Source organism: Sphaeramia orbicularis, chromosome 4 (assembly GCF_902148855.1).
Source record: "Sphaeramia orbicularis chromosome 4, fSphaOr1.1, whole genome shotgun sequence".
In the NCBI taxonomy this organism is placed as follows: Eukaryota; Metazoa; Chordata; class Actinopteri; order Kurtiformes; family Apogonidae; genus Sphaeramia; species Sphaeramia orbicularis.
The window spans coordinates 28,506,130-28,519,695 of record NC_043960.1 but is presented as its reverse complement, the minus strand read 5'-3'; the positions used below and the strand labels follow the sequence as shown (position 1 = coordinate 28,519,695).

General features: G+C 38.5%; 1 protein-coding gene across 1 annotated transcript in view; it reads right to left on the bottom strand.

Moving 5' to 3' along the window:
• Positions 1 to 13,566, bottom strand: part of LOC115418697 (cadherin-2-like) — a 168,001-nt gene that overhangs the window by 17,141 nt on the left and 137,294 nt on the right. Inside the window, exon 14 of the mRNA XM_030133247.1 lies at positions 13,286 to 13,425. Coding sequence (XP_029989107.1) covers positions 13,286 to 13,425 — 140 coding nt within the window. The remainder of the gene's footprint in view (positions 1 to 13,285; positions 13,426 to 13,566) is intronic.

The following is a 13,566-nucleotide window of genomic DNA, read 5'->3' as shown; positions in this document are numbered from 1 at the left end:
GAAACAGTTGTGGACAGGTCATATTACATAAGTTGAAAGAGTGGATGGCAAAGACAAAGACAATGGAGAAGTCTGATGAAACCTTGGGCTTGGTAGCATTTAGTCATCTACTGAGTTTCTCCAAATTATAGTGAGAGTAAACTGTAAGACAGACTGTAACAGCTGTTCCATTAAACACTGAATTTACTGACGCAAAACAAGTGTTTTATTAAGGAAAGAAGAAGCCAAGACTATTTGCAGAACACCTTGTAGATGACCATATTCCTACTCTTCCCCATTTGGCTGAGATTTCTAACTGCCAGGGAGTTCTGCTGTGGTTCATTGTGAAATGACATAAAAGTGTGGTTTATTATGTATGCAGACGTGGCGACCTCTGGGCTGTTCGGAAATGTCAAGTCAATCACTCACACTTAAGAGGAGACACTGTTTGCCCAAAGGCAAACTATTAATTCACACTTAAAACAAAGGCATACAGAATATAAATGGGTTTCTCAACAAAAGCTGGATTCAGCTGCATAACCAAGCACATCAACATATGATTATATGACAACAGAAGCCCTGTAGACCTCATCATTGTAAATATATGGAACACAACACTTTTAGAGACAATATAATATATAATGTAATATAGAGAAAGAAAATTCATAGTTTGTGTAATCCAGTTGAAATGATCAGGTATCAAAGATGATAAGGTAGCAAATCACACATGTATTTACAAAAAGACCAACACTGAACACTGTAATGGCCTTGTGACTACCTCTGTGGACAATGGGGGCTGCCCTCACCTATACACCTGGTACTCCCTGTTCTCCCACCAGCATCACTGTCACTTCATCTGTTATAGCTTCTCCTATCTGCCCCCATGACCATCCACTGACCCAGAAAGACCACAAAAATGTAGGTCAATACTGTGTCCAAATGTGATGCATCCACCCTGATTTAACCTTGAAAATGAAGGTCAAGGTCAGTGCACAAAGAGCTCATCCCAGAGCTTCCTACATTGCACCTAAATACCAAAACATGAAGGAGATCAGTTGATTTGGTGAAGAGTAACCGTGCTGGCACTCATGTTAAACCTTGACAGTTTGTGTTGTATCCAAAATATGTAAGTGCAGGAAATCAGACTGTGAGCTTTGAAGTGACTAATAGAATAGAACAGAGTAGGCTTTACTGTCATTGTGTGTACAATGAATTTAGGAGTACAGCTCCAGTCAGTGCAGTGGTATTTACAAACACCAGCACTACAGAAATAAGAATAGAGCAAATATAAAATTACAAAAACAAAAAAATAAGATGAGAAAATATAATTAAGTTAAAAAAATTAAAATTTTAAAAAGTAACATTAGAATAGATCTTTGTAAAATAAAAAAATAAGGCAATGGCTACTGCCACAGTACTGTGGCATGAAATATTGGTTTATCTTTTACCACAGAGCCACTCAAATGTTAGCGTTTGTACTGTGACAAGAAGCAGTAATGACATTTTGTTGCCACAGAGTTCCATGAACTCATTAGCCTCTTGTTGCCACAGAACTCTGGTGATATATGACATATACGCCCCAACAACACACAACAACAAAATTAGCAACCGCTGCTGCTGACAAAAAATTATGGCGTACTTGGAGAAATATTCATTGGAAGTCTTGACCTTATATGTGCAAATGTTGTGACGCAACTAGTTATAAAATGTAACAAATTAAGCAGGAATTAAAACAGGTTGCAGAAATCCACTCGATTTTTGCCAGAATGAATATAAAGATAGCTCTGCAGCACCTGGAGGGTTCAAGTTTAAACTTAATGAACTATTAGGGTCCAAATACACAAATAAATGTACCAAAGACAAATAAAAGTGGGTTTAGCAAAAATATGACCTCTTTAAAATGACTTTGAATGTTTTTAAAGAGACCAGTTCCTTCAGTTTAATCTCCTTCTGTAAGTTGTTCCAGGCAGCGGGAGCAGAACATTTACTGTAAAAGCTTTCTTTCCCAGTTCTGTTCTGACTTTTGGAACTCGTAGAGATAACAGATCCTGTTATCTCTGCTGCACCCCCGTTCATTATCCCACCATGACTTGCTTAATTAGCATTTGTTTTTTTTTTTAGAGTGGAATAAGAAAAGCATAAACACACTGACTTGCACTAAATGAACCTAAGTCTTAACTAGCTCTATTTAACAGTGTCTGTGGTGAGAACTTCAGTGACTCCAATGAACACAACAAACCCCTGTGATGCAACGTCCTCCTACATCATCTGTCCTGAGGGAGGCCTGAACCAGACTCTAATGCTATCTAATTATCCTCCACTTACTCGTACAGAGTGTCTTTCACCTTCCCTTAGAAAGAGGCCTGCGGTCAGTGGGCAGGGGTGAAGTGTGTGTCACGGCCTATGATCTGCTCCAGCTGAATGGTTGTGTTTGAGTCACTGCAGCAACCATGCAGAAACCATTCGGCACTCTCTGGTCTCCGGGGAAATCGACTAAAGCAGCCTTTTCAGGACAATAGCAGCATGCTGGGGACTGACCTTGGGTTTTGTTCACAATAATGGCTGACCAACGAAATACTGTTCAGTGAAGAGCTGCTGACAGTCATGCAATAACCTAACCGGAAGAAAGGAAACGCTGCATGTTTGATGTGGAGCGTCTACATTCACAAAGACCAGATACAAGCCTGTCCTCTCAAGGACACTTTACCTGCTCTCAACTCCTTTAAGTTTCCAATTCACAGAAGTAAACAAGCATTTATGTATGAGCTATATAAATGTAACAACCTTCCTACGCAACAACAATAAAGGTAGACGGTAGCCACTAGAAGCTGGTTTCATACAAACTCAGCTCAATTCAGAAATAGCATCTTTGCAATAAAAATTATTCTATTTATTTAAAACTGAAGATTATTGAGGGTTGATGACATATGACATAACACACACGTAAGAAGTACAAGATAAAAATAAAATAATTAAAATAAAATAAATGAAATTAAAATGGATATGACAGATTAAAAAAAAAAACAAAAAAAACAATTAACCCACAAAGACCCAGAGCTACATTTGTGGTACTTTCCAAATACATTTTTCTTTATATATAACCTTTCTTAACCCATATTGACCCAGTGTGACTTTTGTGTCCTTTCCCAAATTAATTTTTCTCTCTATTTAACCTTTCCTAAGAGATTTATCACCATATATTATAATATTATGATTTTTTCCAGTGAAAATCATGTATTTTCCTCTGTTTAATTCACTGATCACGTAGATCAGTGTTTCTCAACCTTTTTTGAACAAATGCCCCTTTTCGTCATCATGGGCCTCCTGCCACCCCCCACCACCCAAAAGAATTTGTAGCTAATAAAACAGTTGTAACGCTGTTATAAGTTGTGATGGGGGGGGGGGGGGCATGGAAATTCGCCATTGACATAACATACTGCTTGATATTGATACTTATACAGAATAACGCCCCCCATTTTGGTCTCAGCGCCCCCTCTCAGCTTTCTCCTTAAGGCGGCCTTACACTGTGCGAGTTTAGAGACGATTTCTCACTTGTGCGACTCTTTCTGGGATCGGGCCAGATGTGCCTCTAATCGTGTGTCGTGCTTCGTGCAGTGTACATGGGGTAAAGAGAAGCGATTAGCACCTCACGACCACCTCACGACCAGCAATTGTGTGTTCGCAAGGAAAACGGAGCTGTTTGAAATCCTGCTCGCTCCTCGTGAGCGTATCGTACTGTCAAAGCAGTGCCACGAACCGATGTGCCTCAAATTCTCACACTGTGCATGCGCGAACACAGACGCGTACAGTAGCGTACAAGCTAACAGTAGCTGGCTATTGTCCTAGTGCAGTTTAGCTGTTGCAGCTTACCTCTAGTTCCTGGATGACAGCCCATACTGTCCACGTCTGGACAACCAATGCCTGCACCAAACACATCGTTGTCTTTTCTTCTTTTTTGATTCCTCACAGATAATGGTACATATTACCAAAGCAGCTCGTTGGTTTTTGTTTAGCACTACCATTTCGTGACTCACGCCAATGCACAATCGTCTGTATGCACTTTTACGGATTCCTTGGTATTTTAACGTTGTATTTCCGGATACAACACTCAAACGTGTGGTGCGTCCTGTGGTGTATGGTCCTACAGTGTGAGCAGTCAGGTCGCATACGAGCGTCGGTCCGTACAGTGTGAGAACAGGAATCGTGAGCCTGACCGTACGACTGATTCGCACAGTTTGAGATGGAGCTGCGTGCAACGATCAAAATAATCGCACAGTGTATGGCCGCCTTTACAAACACCCCCTGATGGTGTCCCAACACCCCTTGGGGGGTGGTATCACCCCTGTTGAGAAACACTGATATAGATGTTCATAAAAGCTCAGAGTAAAGTCAAAACAGAAAAAAAACCTGAAGAAAAAGTGACTTAAAAGTAAAATTTATCATTGACTGAACATGAACCCAGTGTCTCCATCCACTGTCATTGATCCAACTCCATGGGTTTTACTGGTGAATCAATGTTGTAGAAGATGACTGTGTTTTCATGTTCACTACGGAGCCTCTGAACGTCCAAATGGGTCATATCTGACGACCATGAAAAGATGACAAACTGTATTTTACACCAATTATTTACATGAACTGATAGGATAAGTGGATCAACAGTTTAGATCAGTAGAGGCTTTTGGTTGACAGTGGATCTTTGGGTCTTTATAGGTTAAGTGATTTATCACCATTCACTATAGTATAATCCTCTGTATTTTGTGTTTTGTCAGTAAAAAATATGTATTTTCCTATATTTAATTTACTGATCATGTAAATGTTCATAAAAAGCTCAGTTTAAAGTTGAAGTTTATTATATCAAAAACAGAGAAAAAACAGAGAAAAGATATCATAAACTGAATGTAAATACAAGCATCTCCATCTACTGTCACTGATCAAACTCCATGGGTTTTACTGGTGAATCAATGTTGTAGAAGATGACGGTGTTTTCATGTTTGCTACGGAGCCTCCGAAAGTCCAAATGGCTGATATCTGATGACCATGAAAAGATGACAAACTGCATTTTACACCAGTTATTTCCAAATATTAATAATATTTCAATGCATTAAAAGTTAACAGTGTCTCAGAAGTTATTAAACATTTTAGATCAGTAGATGATGCTGGTTGGTCAGTGGTTGCTTGGGTCTTTATGGGTTAACACACACACACGGAGAAGATAAGTGACTTCTGACTACGAATTTAATTCCTCTAAATTTCAATGAATTTAAAGACTCTTGGTACTGATCGCTCTTTTGTAAATGATTCCTCCAATAATAACATTTCAGGGAAAGTAGACAGTTTTGACGTCTACTGTGTGGGCAGTGATTGGCATATGTGATAGGCAGTTTGCTCTCTCGAGTGGAACATATAGAACAAGTTCCATTCTCCTAACAGATGGCTCTACTGTAGTTCTGTGCCTATATTAAACACACATGTCAACACATTCATATATGTGTATGACTGTAAAGACATTCACAGTAGCCATGACGACTTATGTTCGTAATGCATTTGGGGAATTCTCTTCTACTGCGCTGTTTGGAGTCTGGGCTTGGAAATACCCCATTTGAAGGACCGTTTGGAGGGTCAGGTGACCACTACCCCTTGACACTTGGAAAAAAAAAAGGGGTCAGGACTAAGTGGGGGAAATGAGCGCTCGACTAAAGCACCAATAAATCACTGCTACCGAATGTGTAATCTCATACAGTATTATTACATCTGCTTTGAATGTGTTATTTAATTTTTCACACAGTAATGACTGAAGTCACTGGAAACTACTACTGCGCTGTTATTGCAGTGTGTAGGCACATCTGCACAAGCACCGTTATGATCTGAAGTGCAGCTCAAACTTTTCCACCACTACTTTATTCTCTATCAATTATAAACCTGGGCTGATATTTATAGGCCACAGTGTGGTCTGTAAAAGCAGATATATACAATCCTCTGCATTATGCAAGCTTTAATAAGATTGTAAGGTTAAAGTAATATTCGTTATGAGTGCAGATTAGAGGTGAGGGAACAGTAACAGTGACTGAGGGTCTAATAATACCTGTGTGTATGGGTATTTCTCCTGCTTAGCATACTTAAAGCATGTGTGTGTTCCTGGAATCAGAGTCTGCTTTTTATCCACAGCTTAAACCCAGACAAATAAAGACCCAGCCTGCCTGAAGGAGAAAAAAAAAAAAAAAATCATAAAATCTAATCAAATGAAATCGAGCCTGGACACTATCCAAGGCTGTGAATTGTGTTTCAACTGTAGCAGTAATAAAGAAGAAGCAAACCCAGAGTTTGTTTCATTAGCTATGGAGTTTGTTTTTACTGCTGTGAGATTAAACCCAGCCTGATTCCTGGGATTCTCTTCCAGGTATTGAACCATGTAGTGAGATGAGCTCCGATGGTTTCGCAGACGAAGGTCAAACATTACGTCATATTCTCACCACTTCATCAAGCATTACTCTAGAAGGGGCTTCACTTGTTCTCTCATGATATTTCTCAGAAACAGTAATCACACATGCTACTCTGGGTTAAGATCCAAATAGTGACTATAATCCTGGTTATGTTAGGTTTTAAAGCTATTTTTCAATTCCGTCTAAGGTCGGTTTGTGTTTCTTTTATATTGTATAAAGTGAATGTCATCCTTTAAGCTGGGCAAACATCTGCAAACTAGCTAAAAACATTCTGAGGAGGCCAAAGCTGTGACATTTTAGAGTCATTTCTAAACAAAGAAAAACATGAATGTTGCACTTGAAGTGGAGTCAAGGATATGATCATGTCAGTATTTGATGAGTCTAAAAGGGCTGATGTTGTAATCTGTCACAAAACAAAGGCTTGTATAATCGAGGATGCTGCTTTTTTTTTTTGTCAGAGGAAGACGTTATGAACCTAGACATAGCCCTGACATGGTATGATTGCGATTTATAGTTTAGAACAGACTCTGAACTTGGGAAAAATCCATTAGGCTAATACAAAGAAAACCTGGCTCACAATAATAGGGGTCAAAATAATAATTAATACGGCTGCACATTAACAAGTATCTTTTAATATATACTATATCACAATGCAGAGGCTTTTGCTCTGTACAGTAAGACAATATACTGTGAGTCATGATATGTTGTATAAATCACCATTTAAGAATAAAATCCTGCTGTTTGACTGGTTTACATGACTGAAAGGCCTGGACACATAATGAACGACAATAAAATACTGATTTAGGTGTTTTTGATGATTGATACACTGTAACAAATTTCTTTCATTTCTACAGTAAAAAAATCTTGTTCTAACAATTTACAAAGGTGTAACTGTATATTGCAATGCATTATAGGTAAAAAAAAAAATTTACAGTAACTTCAAGCATTTGTTCACAGTATCACATTGTAAAATTACAGGGTGGTTGTGTTTTCACTTGGTCTTGACTGTAAACGATACGAATTACAATTACACACTGTTAGCATTAGAAGGCACCAAAGAGGACATGAAGGCCGACACGGGGGAGCGAACCCCACGTCCATCCACTCAATAAAGTGTAAGTAAGACATTAGCCCATTAAATTAAAATGTGATTCAAGTAGTAACTTCATGCAAAGTAATTTGACCGTGTAGATGTCTATTTTAACTCGAAGTGTAGTGCAGACATGTCAAAACCAGCGTTATAGTTAGAATAATGTTTTATTATTTGTGCGAGTGACTGTATTTCACATTGTTTTATTTATCTTAGTCGTGTTTCACACAGAAGTTACAGGGTGTTGGACTCAGAATGCACCATTTTTGCAAATGTTAGCTGGTGAAAGACTGGTTAAGTTAAGCTAATGCTAGCTGCGTGCATTAGCCCCATTCAGAAATACCAATAGCAGAGTTTCTGCAGGAATCAGGAAACCTAATTTAATGCTGTTTAATACCCTTTTTAATGCCACTTTAAACACATTTAACACCCACATCCAACTGCAGATACAGTTTTATATATAGTTTTACGACAGTTTACCGTTGACAGGCTTTAAGTAGGTTCTGAATAGTTCCTCCTTCAACCACTTCTGCTGAAACTTGCATTTTCCCATTTTTCCAACATTTGCTAATTTTCCCTCTGCTGTTTCGCTACGGCAAAAGCACGCTCACAGCACGTTGTATTCCAAGCATCCGGTGTTGTGACTTCGTGTATCGGACGTAAACAATAGCCAATTAAAGGGTTCCGCCTGTCAATCACACTAAACTTCCGATCAAAGTTATTAAATGTTTATATAATCAAAATAAATCGTGAATAACGAGGCTTTTTTTCCCATCAAGTGTATTTAATTTTTTAATGCCTCTGGACATCTAATTTAATTCTTTTTAATGCCATTTAAGGCCTTAATTTTCACAAAATCTATTTAATGACTTTTAATGCTTTTTAATGAAACACATAAACCCTGCATAGTCTAGGCTCCGTTAGCGCCGTTAGCATGGCTACAGTTAAACTGGAGCAGTCAAAACTAAAAAAAATAAAATACAATTAATGGTCGTTTCTAATATAAAACAACAATATAATGCTGTGATTTACATACAGCAAAAACCTGTAAAAAGTATCCAGTAATATATTGTATTTTACAGTTATTAGCAAATAATTTTACAGCACTTTATTGCCAACTTTTTTGCCTGGGATTTACTGTAAATTATACAGGAAATTTGTTGTAAATAGTGTACACACACCCAAATAATATTTCAATAAACAAATGTGTCCATATTTACCTCCTCCAAGGAGGTTATGTTTTTGCCGGCATTGGTCTGTCTGTTTGTCTGTCTGTCCGTGTGCAAGATAACTCAAAAAGTTGTGGACGGATTTGGATGAAAATTTCAGGAAATGTTGATACTGGCACAAGGAACAAATGATTAAATTTTGGTGGTGATCGGGGGGTGGGGGGGTGCACTGATCTGCCTTGGCAGAGGTCTGCGCTCTCCGAGTGCTTTTCTAGTGCTTTATGCATTTATCTACACCATGAATAGCATCTTTTGTTTGTTATAAGGGTTGTGCTACATAGTTCTCTGTGCGTTCATCGAACAGATATTTTTAGGTTTTTATTTAAAATGGGGAGATGCAGCTGAAACCAGAGGAAAACTGGCTAGAGTTCAAGAGCAGGAAATTACATTCGACAGTCTATAGGGGAAGGTTGTTTGGTGGGAGGTATATTCTATATACTGAGGATAATAAGCAGCAGGGGTGTGGAGAAATGGGAAAACTATGGGCAGGTGGAGAAGCAGAAAACTAACAAGTGACTGAGAGTGTGATAGAGCAAGAGAGTCCACGAAGTCAACAAACACTCAATTACTCTTAAACAAAGTCCTTTCCTGTCATCTAATCGCCTTTTTAGAAGAGAAACCAACAGAAAGTCTGATATCAGCCAAGTCTAGTGCTATCTTGTAAGTTCAATGAAGAACTGCCTGTCCGCAAAAACAGTTTTAAATACAAAAACAACTCCAAAAGAAAAAGAAAGGTACATGAAGCAGACTGTTGTTGTGGGTGTAGATTAACTCCAACACAATATCTCTGACACACTAGAGGTGACCTGCAGTGATCTCACAGATGTTCCAGTCAGTCTGCTCATGTAGAGGGAAACCGATCAAAAGCACAGTTGTCGTTTCTAATGTTGATCAGTTATAAGGTTTGACCCCGGATGCTCCAACCGACGCACCTTATCTCTGTCACATCTGCACTGTTACTAACTACTGCGACAAACATCAGGCACGCCATTACAGTGAAGAAGAAAAGAAAGACGGAGAAATCGTACACTCAGATACTCAAAGTGATTTGAATTCTGTGGTCTCGCTGTTACAAACCGTTCATATATTACATTTATGACCACATCAGACAGGAATCCACTGTCTGATTTATGTGCTGCCATTAATGTGGTGACCACTGCTGAACTCTTTTCTCTGTGAACAATGGCTTCCACTGATGGAAAAAAGTAGTGTTTGCCCATCAGTGGAATTTAATTTAAGAATGCTATTTCCTCTCCTTATTTACAGTCACTTCATGTCTAAACCAGGCCTCGCACATATTGTTTTCAGAATATGTTGCACGCTCAAACATGCCACTGCATTTCACACCCTATATGAGAGTACTTTCATTGTGTGCAGAGGGAATAGTGTCCTCCTACATGAGATTTGATAAGCAGAAGGACAATTTTTGCTAAAAATTTTCTAGTCTTTGCAATTTTTAAATTGTGCTTTTGTGTCACACTGAATTTTTCAGATAAGTTTTGACCAATATATGAACTGGTAGATCTCTAAGGTAGCGTGGATTGGCTGCATGCCACTCAAAACAATGTTTTAGCTGTTCATTTGTCGTCTATCCTACCTCTGGTGTTTGTCAGTTGATTGATGTACAGTGTTCCAAGTGATCAATGGCATGAACTGCTGCAAAACTAACTAGCCAAGTGACCTACTTTACCCACTAATTTATAAGTACTAAAGAAGGGCTATATTAGCACGAGAGCTGAACCATGTAAGAAACTATGAACTTACTTTGCAAATGTTACTTGAACTGTTACTTTGCAACTGTTCATGAAAACTACGACACTGACTTCCATCCAAACAGTGAGCTGAGAAAGAGAAAGGTGACGGAACTAAAGTTACAGTTTATTGGACAGCAGTCATTTTTCTCACATCAAGATTTTAACCCTTTAACAACAACAATCTCTCTAGCGCTGCATTTTGGACTTCACAACACTCAGATTACTGTAACTCCTGGACCGTTTACGTTATCCACAAAATTCAAATGGCATCGGAAAGCTGAGATTCTAAGCTTTACACTATGTAACACTTTACGACAGCAATGTCGGACTCTAAGAGCGTTTCTCAATATCAAGAACGCAGAGTACGGTCTTATAAACTCGGCGAGTACGGTCCCAGAGAACGGACTTCCTAAGAAGGCAAGTCTATTTGTAATTGGAACGGCTGCGTACTTGTGAACTTTCCTCCCTGTCTCTGCTGTATTTCTGCCATCAGCTCCCGAAAATATTTCCCTCAAATCACCATAATGTCACTTGATTTGATTTAAATACATTTGCACTAGTATTTACATGTCATTTATACATTTTGTATATTTTTCAAAACTGTAATACATTTTGTCGGTTCAGCCAGGCAAAGTTGCTCGGTGGGCTCATGGCCGGGCCAGCATGAACTGCATCTTGGGAATTATTTCTCAGCCAAGTCTACACAAGTCACCAACCAGTGCATCCTTGTTTTAAGCTAGCAGACTAGAACAACATCCAGATATTTCATGAGTTCTTGATTTATGCGAACTTGCAAATGGAACAGTACTTGGGTCGCGACTGATGATGTGTCATGAGAACAGAAGAACAGACAAGAACGCGTATCGAGAAAGAGCCAATTACAAGTAGAAGGGAACTGTTTCAGAGACTCCCACACAGGCTAAAAAATGCCTGGAAATAACAAAAAATATGAAGCCATAATATGGATACTGAATGTTCAAGACCATGTTCAGGCAGGTGTAAAATTGTTGAAAGTGTATTTCTGCAATCTCAAAAAGTTTTGTTATGGACATTTACAGTTGTTTCTGATAATAAATACGTTAAAAACTTCAAGTTAATTTTTTTCTTTTTTACTAAAACACTGTTTAAAGCATTTATTATGTATAATAAGGATAATTAATGGACAGTTATTGAAAGTTAAGTTCTTCCTGAAAACGGAGGTGTAAAAGAATTGGCAAAAAAGACATTTTCTGACACTTTTACTACAAAGAAAACATGAAGACACCTAGGCAGCCTGTTATTAAAGCAGTCTTAAAAGGGTTCAATCGAAATTGCATTCGACCATGACTGATGATCATGAAGCTTGGCCTCCCCTGCTTTAGATACCGAGGAAAATGTAATAATTGTGTGAATTGTCCTGCAGTTTTTACATTCATTAGGTCCAGAAACACAGTTAAATGAATGCTTGGGTGTTTCATATTTGTTCAAACAGAAAAGCAGCAGATGTGTCATATATTCTGCAAATGCCATTGATTAAGCACAAAGAGTTACTGTTAGATTTATACTGAGAATGTTTCTGAAAAGAAAAATGACATCAAATGGCTGACCTTCTCCACAGGATAGAACTGAACTGAAAGTACTTTCTATTATTGTAGATAAAATCTGTAAATCTTAAGAATTTATGATTACCAACAAAGCTGCAAACTGAGATGAAATATTCATTTCAACAAGCCTGAAATCATTAATCACAGATCTGCTCTCACTTTGCTAAGTTCATTTTCAATTTTAGAGAGAACATAAAGATTTAATTAACTGAAAACAAATTAAATAAAACGCAGCTAAGGCTTGTGCTCTCCATTTTAAAGTTTCTGTGATGATTTTAATGTTAAGTTGACTTTTTAGCACCTCTTGCATAATTATTTCAATACAATTCTTTTATTCATTTATTTATTCTTAGCAAACAAGAAAGAACGTTAAAATCTTCCACTTCCACTTGATGACGATGGCAGACAGTCAGTAAAAGAAGCCAAAACTAAATCCAAACATGTTATATTCAGCATAGTTTAACTCTTTCATCAAAACTACTGTAGGATTGGGTGAGACCGAATAATTATAATTTGCATTTATCTTTTTAGATGATGTGTAAAATGTCGTGACTGCCAGACGAAGACAAAACCTGGAGTTATATTTGTTCGTGTACTTCATTTTGCTTAAATTCAAATGAGCCGCTGCAGTACAGAACGACACTCGTAGCTGAGTGCCGGTAAAACGAGGGTTAAACATTCTTCCCGCAGAAGAGTGTAGCAGCTTATGTGCTTGGCACCGACAGAGCCGTTGTGTGGAGGGACACAGGAAATTGTTCTCCAACAGAAAGCAATTAATCCTGTTTCGAGGTCTTCTTTTGTAGTGCACTTAATCTTAGCTGGAGGATAGATGATTGAAAACTGTACAGAAACAGTGTGTGTGTCTGTGTGGCAACATTACATGTCTTATGGTTTGTTTTTGGGGGGATGTGTGCGAGTGAATGTGTGCGAGGGTGTGTGTGTATGTGAAAGGCGGAGGCAAGTGTTAGTGTGAATTGTTAAGAGGATGTGTGTATTTTCAGCACTGATAAATGTAAGGGGAACTGGAGGCCAATTTCTGTCACAGGCGTCAGTGGTAGTGAAGGTAAAACAACCAATCAGAGGTAACCTTACACTAACCTGGAAGAAATAACTACAACTACAGAGACAGGAAGGCAAACGTATTGAGTGCGTACTATGGATAGTGTCTTATTTTTTTTTTTTATATCTATTTATTATTTTACGTGCATACCTGGTCCTCCTCTCCGCCTCCCTCCTCGTCGTATTTAAGGATATTGTCTCGGACGTCATCCTCCGGGTCAATGAGGAGCTGCTTGGCCTGGCGCTCCTTATCCCTCCTCTTCATCCACATCACAAACAGCAGCACCAGCACTGTAGTATGGAAAAAGAAGATAAAGACAGAACTTAATATGTGAGACACAACGGGACATGGGAAGGGTTTGTTTCCGAAAATACGATACTGTATGGGATGCTCTAGTATCGCAGTGTAAGGTTGCTGGGTCACATTAGCCA